At 42.5% G+C, this 27,227-nt stretch overlaps 1 protein-coding gene across 3 annotated transcripts in view; it reads right to left on the bottom strand.

Moving 5' to 3' along the window:
• fgf13a (fibroblast growth factor 13a) overlaps window positions 1-27,227 on the bottom strand; it is a 140,718-nt gene that overhangs the window by 68,764 nt on the left and 44,727 nt on the right. For all 3 annotated transcript variants that reach the window (XM_080415248.1, XM_080415246.1, XM_080415247.1), the window contains exon 3: window positions 12,911-13,078. In XM_080415248.1, coding sequence (XP_080271374.1) covers window positions 12,911-13,078 — 168 coding nt within the window. The remainder of the gene's footprint in view (window positions 1-12,910; window positions 13,079-27,227) is intronic.

The raw sequence follows: 27,227 nt of genomic DNA, 5'->3' as shown, positions 1-27,227 counted from the left end.
GCCCCTCCCGTGAACAGCTACCGGGAAGAGAGGCAATGGACCCGGCGGCCTTCTCGCGGTGGGTCCGTCCGCTGTCGGAATAGCAATGGGTGGACTTCCAGGCCCATGAGAACAACTAGAGAGAGCGTTAACACCAAGCAGCAGTGCAAGACTAAGAACTTTGTTTCCTCTGGCGATCCAGCCAAGGATATACCCACGGACTGTCTGTTGGAGGGTTTCGACAACTTGGGATGCCCAAAGACGAGGCAGAAAGGCTGGCAAAGTATTGTGCTGTCTCTGCTCCCATATGTGGCGGAGCCGCCGGTACTTGGAGCACTGAGTGACATGCGTGTTGTATCATGAGGACATATCCATGAGTTTGTGAATGTAACCTTTACTGCACCTAAAATATTTGTGTCCCTGTATGCTTTCCCTGTGTGTGGACATAAATAAATGGTTAATGGTGTGTGTGTGTGTGTGTGTGTGTGTGTGTGTGTGTGTGTGTGTGTGTGTGTGTGTGTGTGTGTGTGTGTGTGTGTGTGTGTGTGTGTGTGTGTGTGTGTGTGTGTGTGTGTGTGTGTGTGTGTGTGTGTGCGCGCGTGTGTGTGGGTGTGTGTGTGTGGGGGCTTACAGTTATAGTAGCCTTACTTTTAGGCCTCAAGGGGGGAATACAGAGAGAATAAAGCAAAAACAGGGCAGGTGGGAACAGTCAGAGTGGGTGCTGGTCTATGTAATGTGGCTTGGTGAAAGGAGGCGGCTGATGAATGACCCGCGGAAGCATGCTGCAGAGCTGGCCACGATCCAAACACTTGTTTGGTGAGTGATGTTGAGTGCAGGGGCCTTCTGGGCTTCCAGAGCACAAATAATGGCCTATGTGTGTATTGTGATAGGCAAAGGATCGCATTCTGGAATTGGACATTCTGTAGGATTCCCATGAGGCCGGGGCTAAATGTGGCTGCAAAATGAAACATGTAGCCTCATTTCACCACTGATTCTCACCGGTGAGGGAAACGCTCACGCGGGGGTGCTGTGCAGTCTCTCTCAATCTTGCAAGCTGTCAGCAGCCCCTCTGCTAACCCCCATTTACAAGGTTCTGACTCAGCAGTATGCCTCATCGCACCGTTTAAAGCCTTAACGGGTTGTTTACACTTGGGGACAATCTACACACTTCTCCTGTGTCACCCCCCCCCCCCCCCCCCAGACCAACTATGCTGTCAGGGAACAAATCCGCTTGTTTCTGTTTAAACGCCACCCGTCATGGGAGCACTCCAAACATTCAACAGGGTCTTTATAGGTATACTGAGCTGGTTGCCCCCCCCCCTCCTTAAATGTAGCATAAACATATCCTAAAATAGTCCTACTCAATCATCACTTATGGCTCATTAGAGTGCCTGCAGCAACAGCTGCTTTTAAGTAACCTTCCAACAAGTTTAACCACTTAAAGGACAAGTCCGGACTAAAATAACATACAGGCTTCTTTTCCTACTTATATTAATCAAATAACTGGCCATGGGGTCTATTTGCAGAATTGCCCCTGTCGTTTCAGTTTCCCCAGCAGCCCCCATAGCATAGAGTGGAGCCCATAAGCATATCGCTACTTACGCTATTTGTTGTGGGCAAAAGATATATATTTTTTCATGAATCTGTTATTAGTTGTCATTGCACACGCATCCATGCCTTGGTTGTCCCACATGAGCCGCCACAGTCTCGTAAATCATGTTTTCAGATCAGATCTTTTTGCTAGTCTACAACATTTCAAAAATATTGGAAATGAAAGCTAGAAAGGGGCACTCTGTGATTCAAATTTGCGGTTGATAGGCCGATGCCTTCATGATTTTGTGGATCTTTTGTAAAATAGGCCCTACCCGCAAAGTTTGGAAGGCAATTAGGCAAATCGGAAATTCGGAATGGAATACTGAATGGTACATGTTTTTTTATGTATTTATTGTACGACCTAGGTTCAAGAGTTATAGGCCAAAACTTAAATTGGTGTGGTATAGCACCACCTCATGGTGCCTACAGGCAGTGTGCAGGGAAAGTTTTACACGGATAGATCCATCGGTTTTCGAGATTAGCTGTGCACAGACACTCACACAGACACACAGACAGGGGCGAAAACAATCTCGGCCTTCCGGCCTGGCAGAGATAATGAATGATACTGTATGTCTTTTGCATTTAATTTCAGCTCCCTTTTACTGATCTGACTTTATTATCATAAAAAACAAACATATATTTATGGAGGAGATCAGAATGGAGTTAAGTGTTTATCGTCCCCAGTTACTTTGCAGTCAATAGTTATTAAAATTGTACAAGGCACATAAAACAATTATGATAGCAAAAGAACATCAATGTCCTCATAGTTTGCTTATGAATACATTGACTGTAGGAACATATGTTTTTGAGACTACTGGGTACATACTTAAACACGTGTTAAGGGGCGCCAAATGTATGTGTATTTGTGCCAGGGACCCCCAGAAGAGAAGATTTGTGTAAAAACTTGAAAATTATTCAAAAATGTACAAAAATAGCAGGTGTCGCGCTGTGAGCTTGTGTATCTGCTATTTTTGAATAGCCAAAGTATGAAATATGGATAAAGGGGTTCAAATGTATTAACACATTTTACTGAGGACCCCCCCCGGACCCCACTTTGAGAACCACTGCCTAGAGGTCACCTCGCTTGGACCACAAAGTAAAAAAAACAAAAAAACAAGGCCATGTTACATCAAGTTTCTGTTACTGCATTGCCTATGTCTCTCTCTCTCTCTCTCTGTTTTCAGAAACATTTTAGTCTACCGTTGCACTATGAAATGAGATTGGGGTCAGTACAAACACCGGTGATGGCCTACAAGGCAACCAATGGCATGATGGCACCCCCTTGCCTTCGGGGCACGAAGTGCCAGCACCACTTTCTAACTGTTCTCATTACTTTCACAGTAGATCTGTGGAGAGTGCAGACAGCCACACAGCCTCCTCAAATACACATGGAGTTGCCAGATGCTTCTTTACACCCGACGAGCAAGGCGTTTCACCTGGAGAGCATAATGATAACATAATGTGGATGCTCACATTATCTACCCACCAGTCACTATATAGTGCAGTGACAAGGACACAATCTCCTGGCTGCCTCCCACCTGCAAACTCTGCCAGTTGTGTTCATTCGAATGGTACGGGGCAATCTGGAAGCACCCGCAGCCGAGGAATGAACCCGGGGGTCTCTGAGGCGATGGGCGAGTTGTTAAGCGTCAACGCCACACAGACGCCCCTCACCCCTACATTGTTGTACAACAAAGCTGAACACACTATAAGGTCCTGGACAACAGCCAAGTCTAACGAGAAGTATCCTCAGTGTTAAAACAAAGAAAATGTCTTTGCCAAAACTAACTTTAAGTGCATAAAACAATGAAATGTAGTGCATCTTCCTTAGCCTGGTTCCAGACGAATCTGCCTTTGCAAAATCGCATCGCACTTTAGCCCTCGGCAGATTAGGTCTGGCCCCCCTCCATAGAGATTCCATTTCTCTCCCTCCGCAGTGGTGCGGAGCCAACCAGGGCCCAGTATCCAAATGTGGGCGGGCTTATCACCTTATTTGGAGCAATGACGTACAAGGAAGCACTGCTCTGATTAGTTCGTGAACAAGGAAGCACTGCTCTGATTGGTTTAGGTCTAACCAATTTGAGTCCGTTTGGATCTTTTTGTAACCGCCCCTTGGAAAAAAATCTATCGTTGATAGGGACCAGACTAATATCCACGCCTCTCTCTCTCTCTCTCTCTCTCTCTCTCTCTCTCTCTCTCTCTCTCTCTCTCTCTCTCTCTCTCTCTCTCTCTCTCTCTCTCTCTCTCTCTCTCTCTCTCTCTCTCTCTCTCTCTCTCTCTCTCTCTCTCTCTCTCTCTCTCTCTCTCTCTCTCTCTCTCTCTCTCTCTCTCTCTCTCTCTATATAAAGAAATCTTTGCGTTGTGTGGCTGTCACACAGTGTGCTGGGAGTGTGCTGGGAGAAGGAGGAGGGCAATTGGGAGAGAAAGGCTAATTAAATAGACCGTGATGGAAGGTAATAGACCCAGCTACTTGACTCTGGTCCCCTCGCCCCATGGGCCCCACAGTGGGTCCTTGTTAATGTTGTGTCATACACACCAACTGCTGCCATTTGTTTATACCCTTGAGGCCCGAGGCCTGGAGGAGACAGAAATTAATTCTGCATCAGCATTTTTCTTATTCTTTTTTCCTGCCCGAGCGCAAGTGGGAATATGTGTGCCTGACCAGTGTTTATGTTTGTGTGTCTTTAACTGTGTTTATTACGCAACAGTGGGCATGTGCATCGAAGGGCCGGTAGTTCACGAACGGGTGTCTGATGGTGCCTGTGATATGTACGTGAGGCTGGAAAGTATATCGCACTAAAGGTCCCTTTTTTGGGGTGCTTTTTAACCCCTTTTCTCCCCAATTTAGTCATTATGCCAATTGATTCCTCCCCTCACACATTTCTGTGTGTCGTCACTGCTGTTGCGTCCTACTGGCTCACCTGCCAGTGAGGAGCCCCCACCGGGAGGACGTAGAGCCTTCGTCCTATACTCCTCCCGCCCAACACTCCTGGAGCGTTTTTTTTTTTGTGCGATTAGTTTGCATTCATTTAAACTGCTGTTGTGTCATGAGTGCATCCACACAGAAATATTCGCGACGCATTTCACATCGTTTATTTGTCACACTCCCGGTGTGTAAAGGACCTTAATACACACATGGCCCCCCATTCTCTCACTCACATTCTGTTTGACAGGTACCAGACTGTTAACTCTTTGACTGCCAGAGTATTTTCATAATGTACTCACCCAGTGCCAAGCGATTTATGAGCGATTTTCGTGTTTTTAGTAGTTTTAAAGTTGTCATAAAAGTTTAGAGCCATATTTATCGATCGATTCACTGTGTGTTTCCGGAGCAGGAGTCTCTGACTATTGCTCCGGAAGCAAAACATTGCATCCGGAGCTAGTGTCCCCTTCGCTACAGGCCGTTGGAAAAGATGGGCAAACATGGAGTCGACGGGAACGGAATGACGTTAAATCCATTATTTCCGTATCCGTTAGTGCTACAGTTTTACTGCTTCCTTCGGATTCAAGATCAGACCGTGACGGTCTATAAAACAACATTAAAGTTGTACAATGCAAAATCACAAATAACGATTTTTAGCAACCTCTGCTGGTCACTACCGTCACTGCATACAATTTCCGTAGTCCTCGATTACCCAGAATTCCATTCGTTTTCACCGGAAGCCGGAAGCATTTCAAAAAGCGATCTTTTAATTGTTTTATATCTACGGATCGTTTCTCTTAGCCAGTGGAGCATTAGTTACCATGAGCTGTGCTTTCTTTTTCTGTTCTTTTTCGATCTTCCAATCCTACATTCTCTTAAAATCAGCGTGAGGTTCCTTTTGGTTATTAGCGCGGTAGTTCCTGGCCAAACAGGAAACCGTTGCGTTAGTTCCTGGCCAAACAGGAAACCAGTGCATTTCCGCCTCCGTTTTCCGGCCAGATGACGTAATTTCCCCGGGAAAGTCCCCCCCTTCACCGTTCAATAGTAAATATATAAATAAAAGGCTTCCGGGGGTGTGGGTGTTGTGAAACTTTTGCCACTCACAAAAGATATACAATTTAACTTTAGTTTTGTTGAAAACGTTACCTAGTATGCCTTTAAGTAAAAACTCGGGATTTCTCATTCTGGCACTGAGGGCATTCAGAAAAAACTCGGGATAACTCGGGGCTTGGCACTGAGGGAGTTAAGAATGAACTTGGCTTCTATATACATTAGAGTCAAGTACAATGAAATTGTAGTATATAGACTAGAGTCTTGGCACTGTTGTTTTGACCCTTTTACTGTATGTCTCACTATTGATCGCTTGTGAAGTTGGTATGGCATTTAGAACTTACAGGAGTGTTAGTTGAATGGGTTCATGTTCAATGTTCCCTTTCAGTCCATCAGAGACTCCATGTGGCCCGGGTGTGACAGTGACATTAAAACTCCCCAGCAGAGCTAGGCTGTGAAGGCACAAAGCCTTATTATCATAGACATTACTAATTCATGCTGTTTCTATTTACAGTACGTGTTGACTTACATAAATAGAAAGAAAGAGAGAGAGTAAGAAAGAAAGAACAAACGAACGAACGCACTTAAGCTGTTATTGAAGTGCGAGTGCATCCGGGGGGATTGTGTGTTTGTCTCATGTCAACATTGCAGTAGCAAGCAGAGCTCAGAGTGAGAGAGAGTGGGAGAAAGTGAGAGAGAGAGAGAGAGAGAGAGAGAGACAGGCCGGCGACGCTCCGCTTATGAGGAGGGATGTGGGCCGCGTATGCAATCACACCGTGTTGTCAACTTGTCACCGTGGCAAATCGCAGCCATTGTAGTGAGGAAACAGTGGGGAATCTGACAGGCCCACTTACTGTCATACTTGTGTCTCCATCGCAGAGTAGGTGGCACTATACTGTAAGTTTGTTCTTTTTGCTGTTTTTGTCAATAAAGTGAGGGTTGCTAAAAGGACCTCAACTTGGCTGGATGTTAAGGCTCGCTGCTCAGCCTCCGTCAGTTATTTTCTGTTATATTCAGTTATGTTCGATGAAGTACAAATTAGGCCCAAGTTAATGGTCCGATGGAGAATGGGGGAGGGGGGTCCGAGGGTTACAGTAACCAGAGGTGGAAAAAGTACACAAATGTTTTACTTAAGTAAAGCTTGCAGATCGTCTATTTTCAAAATGCCAAGGTATATAGGTCTGACGTGGTTTTTAAATAAAAAATCTAAGTAACTAGTTTTTTTCAAATAATTGTAGTGGCGTAAAAAGAACAATACTTGCCTTTGAGATGTAGTGGAGAAGTAACATTATTGAAAATTAATTGTACTTAAGTACAGCACTTGAGTAAATGTACTTGGTTACCTTCCACCACTGACAGTAACATACAGTGAGGAAACACAGGGAGACAGTAGCTATAACATCTACACTTGTGTTTACATTTCGAAGCGTCTGGAGGCGAAGCTCAGAGCTCGATAAATTCCACACCAGGCCTGGTCTGTCTCTACGGGATTTAGAGAGTGTGGGCGAAATCGAACAGTTTAGCGAGGAATGAGAGTCTGTGTACAATCTGACTACATGTTTGACAACAGAGAGAGGAGGATGTGCCTGTAGAGTGTGGGGTTATTTAAAGAACAATCCACAATGGGCAACAAACGACAACAAAAACACTATTGTTGTCATCACCATACACAGAGTGTGTATGGTACTGTATATTCAGGTGTGTATGGTAGCGTGTGTCCGTTTCTACACATATTGTGTGTGGACTTCTTGGCATAGGGCTGAATTATGGATGGAATTCATAGAGATCTGCGCTCTGGTCACCAGTTATGTGTGGACTTGGCATAGGGCTGAATTATGGATGGAATTCATAGAGATCTGCGCTCTGGTCACCACCTTAGTCTGTGTGGTGGAGAGACACAGACAAAGAGAGAAAGCAACCGCAGGAGAAGACAAGAGTGACAGGTATTTAAATGACAGAGGAAGAAAGAGCGACGGGGCCACAGAGCCGGAAGACAAACGGACCGATAGAGTCGGACAGGCAGGTATTGTGCTCCCCGGAGCTCTGCTGAGATGAGCTGATGTGAATTGAACTCATTTTCCGTGGACACTGTGGCCCTCATTCGCGGGGCTATCGACGTTTTATCTCATCTCCCGATACTAATCAGATAGCCTGCTGCTACCCCTCTCAGCTACCTGTGCTGTGTAGTACATCAGAAGGGTTCAGACACCCAGGAAATATCAGATGAGATATTACACTTTAACAGAGGCACCGTCACGTACAGCTACAGGGGGCAAACCCCAGGAACGCCTGTTGAAAAACAAGGCAAATCAAGTAAATCGCAGAATGAGAAATTCCGCCATGTTTTAGGTGGTTTACATACAGTAGTTCCTGTATTCCCGGGTGTCAATTCCCTGGTCAGGCAGGGTGTGCATCTCTTGTCTGTAATGCACTGCACTTGTCTATTACACTTGTGAGGTGAATAACCTTATTCATATGAATTATAATGACCGACTCAGGAGGCGCTTTTACTGTGCATACGCTGTGCGTTTATTCACTCTGATTGATTGACATGTGTCCTGACAGCTGTGTACAGCCGTACCTTCATGTGCACATGCGCCATGCGCTCTTAACATAATAATATACAATAGAATAGGCTCATGCCACAACACTGTTGCTACGACGTCACAATGCTTAAATCTAACTCATGGTGTAGAACAGTGGTTCTCAAAGTGGACAGAACAGTCTACAGTCTTTCTAATCTAATAATTAGAAAATCTAATAATTTGGTTTGAAATTACTATTACACACGTTTTTCTTATGGGGGATTTCATCTTTTCAGATGGTAGCCCATGGCCAAATATGTACACATTTGGCAGTCCTTGACATGAAAAAAAAGTTTGTGAATCCACTGGTATAGAAAAACCCATTCATCACCGCAGCATAGATCCGTTGAAATGTTGTTACCACGGTTACAATTGAGCGTGATAGATTTCACCCTCTAAAATATCCGAGGGTAAAAGCATGACCGTGAGTGAAAATGAGAAATGTGCTGTTCTACTGCATGGTATAAGGATTTATGTAGCATATTGTAGACAGGTTTTGGGGATTGCTCAGTGTTTCGAATGGCTTAACCCTTTAAGACCCGGGAACACATCTGTGTCATTTTAGATTTCTCTGGCTATTCAAAAACAGCAGATATACAAGCTCATAGTGCAGCACAGAGTACCTATGAGCTTGTATATCTACTATTTTTGAAAAATCTTTTGTGAAAATGTGTGCAAATCTTTGAATATATATTTTTCAAAGCGAACATTTGTAACTCAAATCTTTGCTTCTGGGGGGGGGGTCCCTAGAACAAAACGGGACCCCTAAAATGATATGTATTTGGACCCCCTCATCTCAAAATATTTTGTTCCAGGGACCCCCCCAGAAGCACAGATCGGAGTAAAGAGAAAAAATCTAAGATTTGCACTTTTTTTCTCCAGATTCACAAGCTCATAGCACGGCACTCGGTGCCGCGCTATGAGTTTGTATATCTGCTATTTTTTAACAGCCAAAGACATCTAAAGTGACAAAGATGCGTTCCCGGAACGCATCTGTGTGCAGGCTGTAGCCGTGTCGTGGGGCAACACTCATTCTAAACATAAACCCCATTATACTCCAGAGAGAGAGAGAGAGAAAGAAAGAGAGGAGGAAGAGGTTATGATGCTATATGTCGTTGCTGTTGGGCAGAAACCAAACTTTTTGTGGTTTTTGTTTTCGTAAATTAATGCCCTACTTGATCATACTACAGTGTCAACACAAAGGTATCCAAAACAGCAGATCCACAAGCTCGAAACGCGGTGCGAAGCGACGCGTTTTGGGCTTGTCGATCTGCTATTTTTAAATTTGTATTCTGAAAAGGAACAATTTTGGACATATGAGGTGTCCACCCGACAGAGACGATATACAATATACGTGTGTGTGTGTGTGTGTGTGTGTGTGTGTGTGTGTGTGTGTGTGTGTGTGTGTGTGTGTGTGAGCTCCAGAGTATTACACAAACTCCATCCACATCAGGCGTGGATGTTAATGACGGCCCTGTGTGGACGGTTTACGTAAGAGAGGTACTGTAGTCTCCTTCTCATTCCTTTGTAAACTCAGTCACGTCCAACTGGAGCTGCAGCCAAACTGAATAATGCATACTGTACTTCTGCAGCCAGACCTCTCCTAGTGCACGCATGCAGTGGTGTTAAGAAACTAAGTACATTTACTCAAGTACTGTACTTAAATACAATTTTGAGGTACTACTGGATTATTTCCAATTATCAGTACTTTTACTCCACTACATCTCAGGGGCAAATATTGTACTTTTACTTAGATCTACAAACTCACAATGTGTTGTGATGCGACGCATTGTGAGCTTGTAGATCTGCTATTTTCAAAATAAGATACATATATTTTGATTTTTCTTTTATTTCTTTTTTGAAAACTTGTGAAATTAGACATTCATTTTCTACTTTTGGTACTTTAAGCACATTTTGATACCAATGCTTTTGTACTTTTACTCAAGTAAATTTATAATTCTGGACTTTTACTTGTAACAGAGTACTTCTACATACTTTTACTGTGAGTAAAATGTGAGTACTTTTTCCACCACTGCACGCATGCTAAACGCACCCCTCTTTATCTCTCTCCCCCTTTCTCTGCATCTCTCCCTCTCTCCCTTTCTCCATCTCTTTATCGGTTGATATATCTCATCTTGCCCAGTCCCTCCTTATTGACTCTCTCTCGCTCAGCTTTGCCTACAAGTACAGAAATAAATACACGTTGGTTGTTTGACCTTCCAAAGATCCAACAGCACGACGCCACCACAGGTGAACAACAGGTCCATAAACCCAACATAGCAAGGTCATCATAACAACAAGATCATCCCTCAGAGGCAGCTGCACACACACACACACACACACACACACACACACACACACACACACACACACACACACACACACACACACACACACACACACACACACACACACACACACACACACACACACACACACACACACACACACACACACACACACACACACACACACACACAACAGATTGCTGAAGAAGTACACTGTATATATAACTTGTATCTTACCAATCTTGACCTCTGAAAAGGAAAGCACTTTTTTTTGTTTGTTGCAATCTTAGCACACTACCATGAGAGAGAGATCGGCGATATATATGAAGCAATCATGCCTGGTTGCCTGACAGTGCAGTAGTAAAGTACAACAGCATGCTGGAAGCACACAGGGATCTCAGTGAACTGCACTGTATTGTACTGTACTGTACTACATGTCCTCTGTCCACTAAGACTGATGGAATAACACACAAAGCGCAGGCATGTTCTCATGCTTCTGCAAGCTCCAGGGAAAGGGGAGAGGTTTAGGAAACAGTTAACCCATTAAAGGAGAATTCCGGACAAATTAAGTGTTATCTTTGATGTCTCGTTACTCACCTACCGATGTGAAAAGTAGCGTTCTTTTTTTTCATATATTCCCCTGTCGTCATTTTTTAAACACCCTCCGTTGTTATAATGGGAGCGTGAGGGTTAGTGAAGTTCGTCTATTATAACCGACGCAATGTTATTTTTTTCACTACTAGTATTCATAGTAGAGTCTCATGATAGTCAAACATGCGTTGAAACTATCTGCGAGGCTGCCGTCAATGGCGAACGATTTAACACTGGTTGCTTGTTTCTTCCAGAACCTGGCAACTCGTGTTGCCAGATTCTGGAAACAAGCAACCAGTGTTAAATCGTTCGCCATTAACGGCAGGCTCGCAGGAATTTTCAGCGCATGTTTGACTATCATGAGACTCTACAATGAATCGTAGTAGAGAAAAAAATAACATTGCGTCGGTTATAATAGACGAACTTCACTAACCCTCACGCTCCCATTATAACAACGGAGGGTGTTTAAAAAATGACGACAGGGGAATATATGAAAAAAAAGAACGCTACTTTTCACATCGGTAGGTGAGTAACGAGACATCAAAGATAACACTTAATTTGTCCGGAATTCTCCTTTAAGACCGTGTGTCATTTTTAGATTTCTTTGGCTATTCAAAATATAGCAGATATACTGTACTGTACATGGCACGGCACCGAGTGCCACGCTATGAGCTTGTAGATCTGAATTCCTTTGAAAATAATCGTGAACATTTTTGCAAATCTTTACTTTATAAGCAAACATTTGTAACTCAAAAACCTTGGAACAAAATATTTTACAAATGTTCACTTTAAAAAACATATATTCCGAGATTTGCACAAATTCTCACGATTTGAAAAAAATTGCAGATCTACAAGCTCAATGAGCTTGTAGATCTGCTATTTTTGAATAGACAAAGAAATCAAAAAATGACACAGATGCGTTCCCGTGTCTTAATGGATTAAGGAATGGTACAGGGTGGAGATGGGGAGGGAGAGGCAAATACAGGGGTGGAAAGGAAGGACAGAAGGAAGGAAAATGAAAGGAAAGAAAAGGAGGGATAATAGACACTGTACAGTGCATACTTTAGCCTCATATCCATGTTAAATCCATCCCTTTGATGAAAGATTCATATTACGGGTGATAGTTTGTAAAGTACATTATATGTATGCCTAAATTATACTTGTTTAATAGTTTATTCATTGTGCTTTATTACGTGTCTGTAATTTTATCTTTAGTCCTTTTTTTCCTTGTTTATCGTCAGCTGTGATGACACCCGAATTTCACTTTGGGATCAAATAAACATCTATCTATGTCTAGAAGGTTGGAAGGCAGGGTGGAAGGAAGGAATAGGCATTGGGAGAAAGTAGAAATGGTTTGTGATTGTGAATGCGGGGGTAGCTGGCTGAAATAAGTGAGGGGAAGCGAAAACTGTCGCTTAAGTCGTGTACTTTTATGACAAAATGACTATCATTATCATCAACATCCAATATGGATGTTTTCAGGATAGAGTATAGGGGAGGGACACCATTCACCATTTTACAAGTAAAACTGCCATACTGGCCCAAACTGCACGCACGCACACACACACGCACGCCCGCACACATGCACGCACACACACACGCACACACGGCGAGACAGCGCAAGAGCATGTCCTGCATGCACTCTGCAAGCAAACATCAGATAGTCTCCTACTGTGAGTATAATCACACCATATGCTTTCTAAAATAAAATGGGTCAGGAATGAAAGAGAAGTTTGTCGAGAGGGGAGCAGAGAGGAGCAGAACTATCAGTTCTGACAGAATATGAGAGAGATAAGACAGGACAGGACAGGGAGGGGTCGGGTGGGAAAGGAGGACGGGGCGGGGTTGGGGGGTATCAGCGAATAAAAAACAAAAACAAAAGAGGGGGTGCACAAACAAACCTTCGGGCTCTGAGTTCTCTCTGTGGACGACTTGCTTCAGCGGGCAGCAGAAGATTTCATGACACTTAGCACGAAAGGGGGACCCTTTACTCCTTATATCCGCAGAGTGGATGGAGTCCTGCCGTAACATAATGTACTCCTGGGTACCTGGGGCAGCATCATCCTGGACTGTGGTGGGGGGGTGCCATAACAAAATGAACGGGGGTTAGAGAGGGCTCACCACACACAGGAAGAAAACAAAACAACAACCACTAGAACAGCAATAAAGAACACCAGGCTAAAATACAGGTAAATAAAATAAATTAAAAGACAACAGCAAACAACAGTAACTTTAAAATAACATAATAGTTGAGAGAGAGAGAGAGAGAGAGAGGGGGGGGGTGGGGGATGAAGAACAGGAGACATCCAGAGAGATATTCACAGGTAGAGAGCGAAAGAAGGACATAGAGTTCAATAAACAACTTAAATCAAAGACAACTAAATGAACAACAGTGGGAGCTTCTTTAAAAGTGACGTTGGTCAATGCAAAAGAGGGTGTTAAAGAGGCGTTAGTGTGGTGGCAGCTTTAGCATGTGGTACCGTGGCACTCGGATGACGCGACCGGCCGTATAGCGGCTGGCATTAGGGGTGGAGGCTTGTGGGATAGCAAGGTGAGTGTGCAGTCAAAGCTGGATGGAAAGTCAGCTTAAGCAGACCTGGGATCAGGGGGTGGGGGGGCTATAGACCAACAGTATAGACCCCTCCTCTCCTGAGCACATAATGCATCGAACCCCCCCATCACCCCCGTTCATAAGCAGACAAGCAGATGCAAATGCATGCACAGAGCTGCAAGCCACCCTGCATACAGTATATGTTGCAGAGAAGAATGATGAAACTTGCCATGGAGTTGTCATGCAACAGTGGGGATTCTAAGAATAATCTATAGGATTCTTTTATTTTTTATTGTTGGGGTCTAGTGAAGAGCCAGGAGTTTAGTGCCTACTAGTGTGTATTTGATTTACAGAGCAGCACTCCACTTATGGCCACAGTTGGCTTCGACCACTGACCTAGTTTCTCCATGTTGATGGATTAGCTAAAAGGGAATCAGGCCCGCTAAATGGCATTTTCTTCTAATGGCCTTGGGCACCATGCCTGTCTGACACATTCACTACCTAATGAAAACAACTGCACAGAAGGCTTCAATACTGGACCGTGTTAAATCACTTCCTGCCATTAAACCACTATTTACTTTCTTTACTTTCTTACATTCCTGTCTGACTATGATACATGGAGCCGACTGTATATTCAATTTAACAAGAAAAAGTTACGTGAAATGGATTCCTAAATTTAAATCCCAGAGCCCACAATCCCACTTACTTTTCTCAACACAGAGTAGCTCTTAATGAATTGTTCACTATCAAAGGAACAGGGTCCCCCTCTTTAGTATGGCTGCTCGGTATCCAGAGAAATAAATGGGTTATATTGTAACTCCATCTTTGCCGGGTATGTCCAAAATGCTAAAATGTTCATCTATACAGTAGTGCTGAATTGCGATAATATAATGGCAAAAAGCAAATGTTTACCTGTATGCGGATTGTATGCACAGTAAAGTAAAAGTACCTCAAAATTGTACTTAAGTGCAGTACTTAAGTAAATGTACTCAGTTATTTTACACCACTGGCTATATCTTTCCATTAATTAATTGCTGTCTGATAGCGTTACATATCATACACAATGTTCGTATTGGTGACTCGGCTAGTTACAAAAACTGCCGCAAGGCACTGTGTTTGTTTGCTCCACAATGACGTAATGTTGTTTTTATTGACCTGCTGAAAAAGTTCTACTTTGTTTGGAGTATGCAGCAGGTTTTAGAGGAAAGTAGTTGCGCTCGCATTCTCTTGCAATGATGTATAGTGCTGCTTCTTGTTTGATTTCCGACTACAGACACCTTCAGACTACTATGCATAACAACCACATAAATAAAAGGACCAATTAATAGCAGCGTACAACTGTGGATGCAGCCCAAGTTTTCCGCTCTACAAAAAGAACAGAGATAAAGTTATAAACTATTGCGCATTTCTGGGACGGAAATAGCAGCAGGAAAAGGGCACTTCAAAGGGGAGCAATAATTAAGTGTTAACGGCTGCTTCTACCTTGTCTCTGAACAAGGACAACACTAAACACTTAAGCTCTATATATACTTTGTTGTACGATGCCCAAAAATAGGAACGCCAATTTGAAAGTGGTTAAACATGACTTCAGTCACTGCCAACGGCTAATGAGTCTCATCTGATTGTCCTTGTTTACACTACATTATCTAGATTACTGTCACAATTAATGCAAACTGATTCACAATTAGCGAGGCGGGGAGATTGAGAATTGGAAAGTGCCAGAGTAGCTGACTCAACGTTGTATTGCTGGCGTGCACGCACACACACACACACACACACACACACACACACACACTCGGGGGCCCACACAGAGTATCATTTATCACCATGCACCTAGTTTCCTAGAGGTGCTGCATCTCTGTGCCTCCTTCAGGTGCTTGGCTGGTTAACGGACTACACCGACACGTCCACCCTTCCAGGAGGCCCCCATGCACCCTACAACTACCCTACAATAACCCCTGACCTGATGAAAATGTTGTGGTGTTTTGGATCCGCGAGCCATGAGTCTGCTCCCTGGAAAACTTGACCCGATTCTACTCTCCCGATACACAAGGCCAGTGGAGCAGAACTACTTGTTACCCTGGTGAATGCAGAGCAGTGAGCGGCAAACATTTCTTTAGTTCAACGACTGAGAGGACACTGCAGAGTCTTAAAACGTTAGTGTAGTTTGTACTCAATTGCAACTCAAATAGAACCCTTTGCAAATATCTTGTTATCACATACATTGCCAATCCTACTAGTCCCCAAGATACTCCATTGTAGTCTTGCCTAATCTTTAAAACATACACATTGCAATTTATAGCCGTTTTATGACACCCTAGCCCTGTCCAATCTCCAGACAGAGGTACAGATTTACTGTGTGACAAACAGCAGGGTAATGGAACCCATATAACACTGTGGTTGTGTCATTACTGTGCATTACAGCAAACAGGAAGTGATTTTGTTCCTCGTTATTGGCTTGGTTTTCCTTCTACATTCCCAGTTACATTACCCACTGGCAAGACCTCACTAGCAAATACATTTTTTATGATTATGACAAATGATGTTCACGCGAAATGGAGCAGCAAGTGTGTATTATTTGTCTTATTTACTATTTATTTTAAATCCTAACAAGCAAGTCTTGAAATATGTTCCACTTGCATTATGGCCCTTAATATGAGAATAACATGGTGCATGCATATAATACTGTATTTAGGATGTCCTCTTCACCATTTGTGAATGATTATGCGTGTGATTCCTATAATCCCACCCGTTTAATTATAATGACTATTCGGGCGCTGGCCTATTCGGGCAATTTGTTACCTTGTTGCATTTTTATTTATCTTGTTTACTTTGTAAACCTGTTTCAAAAGTGCTTTATAAATCAAGTTTGTCATTATTACTACTTGGAATAGCCTTCAAAAAGACTTGAAACTAAGGAAATTGGTCTCTCTGCCTGGAGTCAGGTTCTTGTCGCTGTCTGTAGGTAGGCCTATATTATTTTGACATAAGGGCTAAAAACCTAGATACGCGCACACGCACGCACACACACAAAAACATAATCTACTAAAGGCCAAAATTGTTCCATTGTTTTTACAGTATGTGGCACATTGTGCAAAGCAAATTCCCCTAGGCCGGCCAATAAAAATGAAAACATTAATTAATTCAAAACAAAACCGTAACACCAGAACATGTACAATGATGATGTTCTGAGAGGTAAGTCAACACAAAAAAAAGTAACTGGTCAATCATAAAACTGATAGTTTCTGTACTATGCATGTTGTGCTTGCTGGTCCAACTGTATTCTCGTCTCAAACAAAGCAGTCTTTCACACTGCTGAGTGCTGACTAGACTTAGAAGCAGTCCACCCTGATGGATCATCAGGGAGAGGTTTATTTGAGCGCACACAAGTTCAAGTGACATGCTCTCACCCTCCATCAGAGAACCGAAATGAAGAGCGTAAACAGTCTAAAGAGACAACACGAGGCAGGTTTGATTAAGGGTCAAACTGCTCTCTCTCTCTCTCTCTCTCTCCTGAGTGTGAGCGAGCGTGTGCGGGAGTGAGTGACTGAGTAACAGATAGAGAGACTCTGGGGGACTTGGACCAACACCTAATTCCAGCCAGTGGTTATTAATGAGCCAGCTAACTGCCAGCTCATCAGTGGCAATAAAGATGAGCAACGGTGGGGGCTGAGAGGATGGCCAGGGGAGGCGGCGGGAACCATATTTTACTGCCCGTCTCTCTCCTCCCTGCTGTGATGGAGCGCGTACGCTGGGGGAAGAGCATGATGAACGGTGCGACGCGGCCCGGAATAGCGCTCCCTCTATCAGGCCAGCCACTCAGAATGAGCTGTCACCCAGTCGCATGATGGGCCATGATATACAGACACCACCGCTCACACACTGGAGCCGCACCACCTCAACCAAAGTTAATGACCTTGTCCCGCTGATGAGAGACAAGAAAGGGGCATAGGAGCTGTGTGTGTGTGTGTGTGTGTGTGTGTGTGTGTGTGTGTGTGTGTGTGTGTGTGTGTGTGTGTGTGTGTGTGTGTGTGTGTGTGTGTGTGTGTGTGTGTGTGTGTGTGTGTGTGTGTGTGGGAGTGAGTGAGAGAAATAAATGCATATAAAAGAGAAATACTGTATGTGTTTTTGCATTTGCACATACGGTACAAAATGAGTTTTGCAAATCTTCACAATCAAGTGATGAAAACTGCTATGATCACAGGGCAGAGGTCACAGGTTTGTGCGCCCCCCCCCCCCCCCCACACACAAATAATAATAGGTCAACGACTGCAGAGTACTGTTGTTCTAATTGGTGATGAAGATCGCTATGCCTGCCTCTTCCACACACACACAGATAGCGGGTCAAGACATGTCTGATTAACACCAACATGTTAAATGTGACAACATACACGGTTACATTGTTGAGATTGTTTCAAAACTTCGAGCGAGCGAGCGAGCGAGAGAGAGAGAGTGTACTGTGTCAAACACAGAAACTAGAAAGGCTTGTGGTAACTAGAAATAATACAATGTCCTCTCTGGATATATGGTGACCTCCAGGAATGTTAACAAGAATGTCAAGCCCACATAGAAGACATGCCAGTTGACACTTTTAATGCATCGCCATCGACCACATAACTGCAACCCCTCTCTACCCCAGCTTACTGTATCTTCAAACTCGATTACAAAAATTCTAAAACGTACAGAAATTAATGCTTTATTGGAAGACTAACTACCTACCGTACAGTATGTCATTTAGTATTAGACCTACAGTGCACACAGTGCAGTGTTTACACTATACAGCAGTGTAAGTGCCAACAAATATGTCCTTGTGAGACCGAATGCAGGTGTTGATGGGTTTAAGGTGACAAATGTCCGACATTGGCGACTGTGCTCACAAATGGCACCTGTCATCTCATGTTAAACTCCATAGTCGGGGAAGGGGTTCAAGGACACATGCGTGTTAGGCTATTAAGGTGGTCTCAGTCCAGAGTAACAAGCTCTCCTTTCATACACACACACACACACACACACACACACACACACACACACACACACACACACACACACATACATACAGTATATATATATATATATACATACAGTATCTATCTATCTATCTATCTATCTATATATATATATATATATATATATATATATATATATATATATATAATTTTATATATATAAAATCCACAGATTCCACACAAAGCAGTAACAGCAGATTGGGGTCACAGAGATTAAGTGGCAACAAGAATTTACAAGAGGTAGGTTACAAGCCGTTCACTCCAGTAAGCACTCATATCCATCAACTGGGTGGTACACATTGTTGGAAAATAGTGGTAAGCGAAAGGTATATTGGCTAAATTAGAATCAGAATGAAGCAGAGACACAGGTCTGTGCCCTGAGGTATGTGCTGCTAAAATAGCCTGTCCTGAATTGAGTTAAGTCTGGCTCCATCTCAAGAAGGAAGAGTTTCTATTTGGACTGGAAGTCACCTTGCAGGCAAACGATGACTGCGGTGAACTCTAGGTTTTCTTTAAAGCAGAATGAGCAAGCAGATTTTATTCAGGTTCTTTCATTCCTCTTGTGTTCCTCATTCTCTCTGTCTCTCTCGTTTTTGTTTTTTTTCCCCCAGTAGCTTTCTACAGTCACATGATGGCTAGGGACAAATCTCACAACTCTAATCAGCAAGTTTATCGCTGAATAAATGCACAGGAAATGACTAAAACTGACTCATGCCAGACAAGTTCTGTCTGGCATGTTTCCCTCACTGTGTGTAGGGGAGGTGCCATGGTGTTGATTCGTCAGCCACTGGAGATGGAATTGGATGATTCTCAATAATCCAATCACCTCCGTTTGGTGACGTTGAAAAGGGATTTATATCACCTGTGTTTTTATCCCAAAGACAGTCTGTGACCAAAATGAAAATGAAGATGTAAATGTAAAAATAACGCAGAGAAAAGTGTTCGAGTATACATTTTTTTGTATGGACAAATTCTGTCCCTATTTTATTCTTGTGCATTTTCTTTAACATTTAAAAAAATCTTGAAAACCAGATGGGGGTCTGCGGCCAAATACATATCAATTTGTGCGCCATTGACATGAAAATGTTTGACAACCACTGCTGGACAAACTACTGCTATCTGACCCTCATGGACAGATAATACCTTTTTAGATAACAACTATCATTACATCATAATATAATCATTATATACAGAATTTCCATTTGTTTCATAGAACCTTGTGGAAGTTGCATTTTAAAACCATTTGGCCGTTTGTCATAATGAAATTATATATCCTGTTGATGTACAGTACTCTATGTCTTGAGAGAAACCTGTTTTATTGCTTTACCACCGAGTCTCATCCCATCAGCATAGAAGAGGTGTGGTACAGAGAGAGAACACAGGCAAACCATTCCCACTAATGCCTGTGATTACTCAAACGCTAGCTGTGTGAAATGGTCATGGCTCAGGGCACGCTCCAAGCACCAATGCAATTTATTTAAGTCAATGCATGTAGAGAGGCTGTGAATCTGAAGTCTTTCATTCATGAAAGGGTGACAACCTAATGGTATTTATTCATTAACCCGTTCAATCCGGAAACGCATCTGTGTCATTTTTAGATTTCTTTGGCTTTTGGCAAAAATAGCAGCTATACAAGCTACGAGCTTGTAGATCTGCTATTTTTGAAAAATCTTTGAATATATATATTTTAAAGCGAACATTTGTAAAATATTTTGTTCCAGGGACCCCCAGAAGCAAAGATTTGAGTTACAAATGTTCGCTTTAAAAAATATATACTCGAAGGTTTGAACAAATGTTTAAAAAATAGCAGATCTACAAGCTCATAGCGCGGCGCCGAGAGTCTAAAATGACAGATCTGCGTTTCCGGATTGAATGGGTTAAGAGTGGCGCTCACCTCCGTACAATAAAGACCCCTTTAACCACTTCCCACTCTCCATGGGCCCCCATAAACAACGCACGCACGCACGCACGCACACACACACACACACACACACACACACACACACACACACACACACACACACACACACACACACACACACACACACACACACACACACACACACACACACACACACACACACACACACACACACACACACACACACACACACACACACACACACACACACACACACACACACACACACACACACACACACCTCTGTATGTCTTGTTCTTTTAGAACGTGATGCACCTCAGCTGTCACTACACACGTACAAATGAAAACGCACAAATGAAAACGCATTAAAAAAAACTCACATATACAGCGCACAAAGACATCAAAACTATCCAAACTCACATCAAGCCCTTATATCCTTTTCAGGATTCAAGATTAAAATTCCAAAGTAGCAAAAGTAGCAGATCTACAAGCTCAAGCGCCGCGTTTCGAGCTTGCGGATCTGCTACTTTTGATACTTTTGTTGTAGTAGTATGATCAAGTAGGGGCATTAATTTACGAAAAACTCAAAAAGTTAAAATATGGAGGTTTCTACCCGACAGCAACAATATATTGTCTTATTTAACTAGCACTATCATGATTTTGTTTGTTGCAGGGCTAATGTTCCATTTCTAACCATAATACTGAGTCATCTTCTGTGTCTCTTAACTGACCCCGAAGTCATGCTAAAAAGTTTACTCCAGTCAGTGATGTCACTTACTATCCACCCTCTGTGACCCGGACATTTTCCTTGTTCGCCGTGTTTATGGGAACACAGAGATCTTGCCTTCAGGAAATATGAATCAGGTTGATGTAATGGCTGCCATAGACCATATGGGCCTGCCAAGGCCAATGCTTGCTTGCGAAATGCGTCATGTGAATAGGAACACAGAGAAACAGACAATTTTGATGGTTATTTATGATAACCATCAACAATTGACTGAAATACGCATCAATGGCATGATAGTGTTCCTTTAACCACATGAACCCTATAGAGCATATACAAATTCAAAAGATTTGTATACATTTGAAAACTTGAAATGGGACATTCTGCATAATGAGTACTTTTACTTTTGGTAATTTAGGTACATTTTGATACCAATACTTTTGTACTTTTAGTACATTTTGAATTTCAGACTTTTACTTGTAACAGAGTATTTCTATAATGCAGTATTGATACTTTTACTTAAGTGAAAAAAATTGCACTTTTTCCACCACTGACCCAGGGTGATAGCGCTCTCTAGCGCAGTGACATCAGACTTCGGTTCTCTAGAGTCCCTGTTCTGGGCATGTAATAACATAATGGCCAAACATTCTGGGAAAATAGGAAAACATTTGGCAAAAATAGACAAACATTCGGTGGAAATAGCAGATCTACAAGCTACTATTTGCAACTATTTGACGTCCATCATGACGTACAGTATTAGGCCTATAGGGTTTAAGTGGTTACGACCTGTAATTGAGTCAGGTCAGGTGAGCTGTAAGGCAACAGAGGGCTGTTGAGAGACGGAGAGTAACAACACGGTCAGATTAAGTGGGGTTGATTCTACTCTGACACACTGTCACACAAACAGTATGAGTCCCATCATTACTCTTTCTATTAGACAAGCACAGGGAGAAGGATCGGTTGGACAGAAGGTGTCTGTGTGTTTTATGGTGGGGAGGGAGGAGAGCACATCCTGCTGGCTTCCCAATGCAACACGTCTGGCAACAAGGCAAGATGAATGATAAGAGCCCACAATGAAGGTTCTATGACATACAGAGAGCGCTCTGATCCCATGGAAAATGTATTGATCCAGCATCACAGTGTGACCTTGAAGAGGGCTCATTTGTCTTTATACGTGACAGCTACCTTGGCCTTAGGGTTAGAGTTAGTCCACCCCCCCCCCAACCCATTTGATGAGTCATATGTAATGTACGTCAACGGGATACGTGAGTGTTTCAATGTCTCTCTCGTGTCTTAAAGCTACAGTAGCAAGTCATCGTGAATTGAACTTGAAGCTCTGAAAGTGAAGCAGATGTTACAACATTTCCCCACTTCCGTTTTGCCGGTGTAATCACAAACTGAAAACCGAATTAGTCGAAGCCTAACTAGATAGTTAGTTAGCTGCTGCTTGGCAGAAATTGTGAATTCTTAAAGATATTTTTGAATTAACTTTTCATGAACACATTGTGAATGGTCGAGTACCCTTCTGGTCAAGAGCAGATGACAGCTTCCACTTCTCAACATTTAGTGGGTGGCATTACAAACTGTAAGGCAATCGAATATTGTGGAAGAAATAGACTGGCTTAATGTTTCCAGGGACTTGGGCCAGAGGACCAGTGACTGGGAGTCTCTCTCACCGACGCTTGACCCTGGTCAAATGGTGAGAGAGTGAGTCAGAAAGACCTCTCAGAATGGTGCACTCATACTTCTAATGACACTTACGACAGCCCATTTTCCAGTGGAATTGTACGGTATGTGAATATTAAAGATTTAATGTACTCTATCACCAACAGTGGGAGAAGTAAGGAGACACGGCAGGTGACCATTTCGAAATGTGACATGGTACATACCCTCTTTATTTCATAGAAAACAATTGTATCCCCACTGGCAGGTCAGTTCTATATATAATATGAAACAAGAGATAACATTCACATGGATTAATGAACACATCTTTTGGAAAGAGCTGCTGCGTCCTAATGCATTTATAAATGGACTGTGTTGAGTCTAGAGAGATGCAACAGCCTTGCCTAGAGTGCACAGACTTCCAGAGGATTATTATCTCCGCCAGGCCGTTACGTTACGGTCGGGGGTGGGGATTATGTTTTCACTCCTGTGATTCTGTCTTTTAGCAGCTAATCTCGGGCACTGCTGGACCGATCGGCGTGAAACTTCACAGGCACACTCCTAGATTTTTTTCCCCAATCAGTCTCACAGAGGCACTATAACAAGCCGCTTCACATTTTGGCCAATAACTCTTGAACCTCTACATTATTCCCCCCCCCCTGGATTCCTTGGATCATGACGCAACCCCCATACACAGTAGGTAACATTTCCATAACAACAGCTCCACCAATCGTTGCTGCTACACATTAGGATTGTGGGTAATGAAGTATTTCTCCATGACATTGCAAATTAAACATGTGTTTCTTAAAACTAGATTTATTGCCTACAGACGTGTGGCTTCTACAGGAACATATATCATTGTTTTACAACCAGGAGGGGGGGGCAAGGAGGAGGTCAGGCAAGGAGAAGTTGAAAGCTCTGTGTAGGAGTACCGATAAAACACCAGATCGTTATGGCGGACCAATCACCATACCAGATTGCTGTATTTGGGCGAAAGAGCCTCTATGAGAGTGAGAAGTGAAATAATTTGGTCAGTTTGACGCATTTGACATACAGAAGTCTGAAGTGTAGCTTTCATTTTGCTTATATATGTTTTACTCATGACATTGTGAATTGAACATGTGTTTCTTAAAACTAGATTGATTGCATACAGACGTGTGGCTTCTTCAGGAACATATATCATCATTTTACAACCATTAGCCCCGTGGTAAGTCTAGTCTACATTAGATCGTTATGACATTACAGCTGATGATACAATTCTCTATGGAGAAATGTAATGGGTAACTGACTGTGGAGCTCTATAGAGCACACCTCCAAAACCGCGTTCAGTTCTGGCCAAAAATTTACCTTTCTGTCACTACAACAAAATCCTGAGTGTTCATTTAACTGGGCCTGTCCATTTTTATACTCACTGTAGAAACTGTTATTCTTTTTCTGCCACCAATAGTTTTCTAATGGAGATTTAAATCCTTGCAATGCTGTGGTGAGCTTGAAAATATGCCAAGGGAGAGGGAAATCAATGTGAAGAGATCCCTATTGGGACAAAACAAATGTACTAAATCTCTTCTCTCAATCTGTCTCTCCGTCTCTCCCTCTCTCTCTACTATAACATTATACTAGAGACGGGAAGAGTGGAGGGAAGCCAGTAGAGTGAATGGAGGAAGGGTGTAATATGCTCATATTTTCACACTCTCCTCCGGATCCTATGTATTGGAGCTTCTGGATGTTCATTCTAGGAATCCGGTAATATAGTAGTTATAGTAATAGTTATGATAGTGTTATCATCCTATATTAAAATTGCCTAGTGGGTGTGCGGGTGAAAGTCACAAACATGGACCTGCGAGGCGCACCGTTCCTCCGATCCTCACCAAACTTGGCACCAACACTGGTCAGGGTTCTGCCATCACAATAGCCACACCAGGGACCACACCATTGCTCCGCCCCCTCTGTGTTCCTATTGGCTGGGTTTTAAACAATCTAGTTACTTAATAAATACCGGTTTTATTTGGCATTTAGTTGGCATGGTTTATTTATATTTATACGTTTTCACTGCAACTATTGTTGTGTCTCTGCTTTGGACGAAACGTGTTGACCACAAAGTTGAGCACCAACAAAACATGAGAACAAGTACCATCATGTTATAAGTACAGCCAGCCCACTCTTGTTACACTTCAATGAAAAGACAAAAGACTTTCACAGCTGAACAAGTTAGTGAGCAAACCCAAAATGCTAATGCTTTTAAAGGACTCCAAAAGTGCTGCTCTGCAGTTGGAGTGGGAGGAGAAGAGTCCCAACAGTAAATATCAACAGGCTGCTGTCCTTCTTTTCACATCAGAGACCCTGTGTCTCTGACCCTATGAACACAACACGCACTGATGGACAGAGTACTTATCCCCAGTACTTGAGTCAAAGTATAGATACTCCTGGTCAAATGTTACTCAACTACAAGTAAAAGTTGCTAAGTCAAAGTTAAAAGTAGTTAAAAGGAGGGTCGGACCCTGGTGGTCCTTCAGAGATCAACCCTCCTCGCCACTCCTACCCGCCTATGAACACCTTAACTAATGATATATTACACGTTGTTAAGTTCACCATTAGTTACAGAGTACAGCCACACTGTATATGCCAAATGCAACTGCTTTTGGCATCTGATGGCAGTGAATAGTTGCAGCTTTGGCATCTGATGGCAGTGGATGGTTACATTTGTGACAAGAGTCTGTCTCCAGTCTGAATTTGACAAATGTGACGTAATTGTCTTCCCTAATGTAGCATGCTGTGGCCACCATCCCAGCCGCAGTAAAAGAGAATGATTACAGAGTTCAATGGACTGTGAAGTGTCTTGGGATATGGGGTGTTCAGTTATTTCTCTTGTAAAATTATTCAATTTACTGTGGGCGTTAAGCAATGTTAAACTCAGGTATGGCTGCATAAGTCAAAATATTGATCAACTTTATTTGTTTGTTCTGTCCTCTGTGAGTGAGAAACCATTAGTAGTGATTGATTCCATTCACTCTCACTTTGTGATTAACCAGGTCTCAAAATCATACGTTTATCTTATACAGAGATAATAATTATCATCTCACACAAAGCATCAAATTTAAAAGGTTTCATGAGGATAGCCAACAGACAAAGACCAAACACATACCAGCACTACGGCAGATTAATGCCAAGGATCATGGTCTCTGCATGTCTGCAATTAACAGCTGACAGGAGCAAATAGGATTGTGGAGCATATACTGCCTGCTTAACCCATCATTAGCCTGGGAAGACTCTGTGAAACACTGTGGGAGGGGGTTCAAATGTAATAGGATCAACATAAGACTGCAAGCTTATGATATCAACGTCCAAATCCCTGAGTCATATGTGATTCAAGTGCGTCGGCAGTATATATTTTATTATATATTTTTAAATTATATATATATATATTTTTTATTATTATATTAATTACATATAAATGTTTTTTTAATAATATATATACACAGAGACAGAGAGACAGAGAGACAGAGACAGAGACAGAGACAGAGACAGAGACAGAGACTTATAGAACATCAGCTTAACATAAGAGGCACAGAGATCCAACTGTCGAGCCACAACAGTATCGTTATGCAGTTATGGACGTAATGCAAAGAGATTAAAGCCTGCCGTCTCACTGTGGGTTAGTTCGAGGATGCTTTAATAACTTTTAACCCTTTTTCAATTTTGAAAACATAGAATGTCAGATGATGTTTTCAACTATTTTATTAGAGAATGGGGTCCTATGTTAGATTTATTTTAGTCTAACCATAACATGGTCTATGTTAGCACTAAAAGATTTTGGCCATTAGCTTTCAATGTCACCCTTTTTTACATGATAAATTTGCCCTGATGAGGATTCACTTGAAAATCTCTATTGTATACTATTGCTGTGAAAAAACAAACATCACAGACCTGTGTGTTTTAGAAAAAATGGCAAGATATCAGACAATGAAAACATCCCCAGACACTAAATGCACGTGTTCAGCAGTCTCACACGTTCACATAGAGGCCTGCAGCCGACAGTTTTACTCAGCACTGAGCACAGACCAATTAAAATGACTGAACAGTCAACTGAGGAACCGAATATACTGTAGGCTATAAATAGCCAAAATCTAAAAATACTGTTTCAGACATGTTCTTTAGATTTTTTTAATATTGTGTCATAAGGATTGCAAAATAGACCTAAATTGTCTCTCCTGTTACTCTTGTGCTGTAATGTATGCCATTTGTCATATAAGAAAATAAAGAAATAAGAATATTAAAAACTAGGTTTGATAAACAGCATTGCTCATGAATATGTTCCTATGCGCATCGCGTGCACAAAATGAAACTCGTCGTGCTGTCCAATTACATTTTCTTCCTCTGTAACAATCCTGCACAC

This window comes from Gymnoscopelus braueri (assembly GCF_963280865.1).
Source record: "Gymnoscopelus braueri genome assembly, chromosome: 20".
NCBI lineage: Eukaryota > Metazoa > Chordata > Actinopteri > Myctophiformes > Myctophidae > Gymnoscopelus > Gymnoscopelus braueri.
The sequence above is the reverse complement of the archived record's forward strand: the minus strand, read 5'-3'. Positions and strand labels throughout refer to the sequence as shown.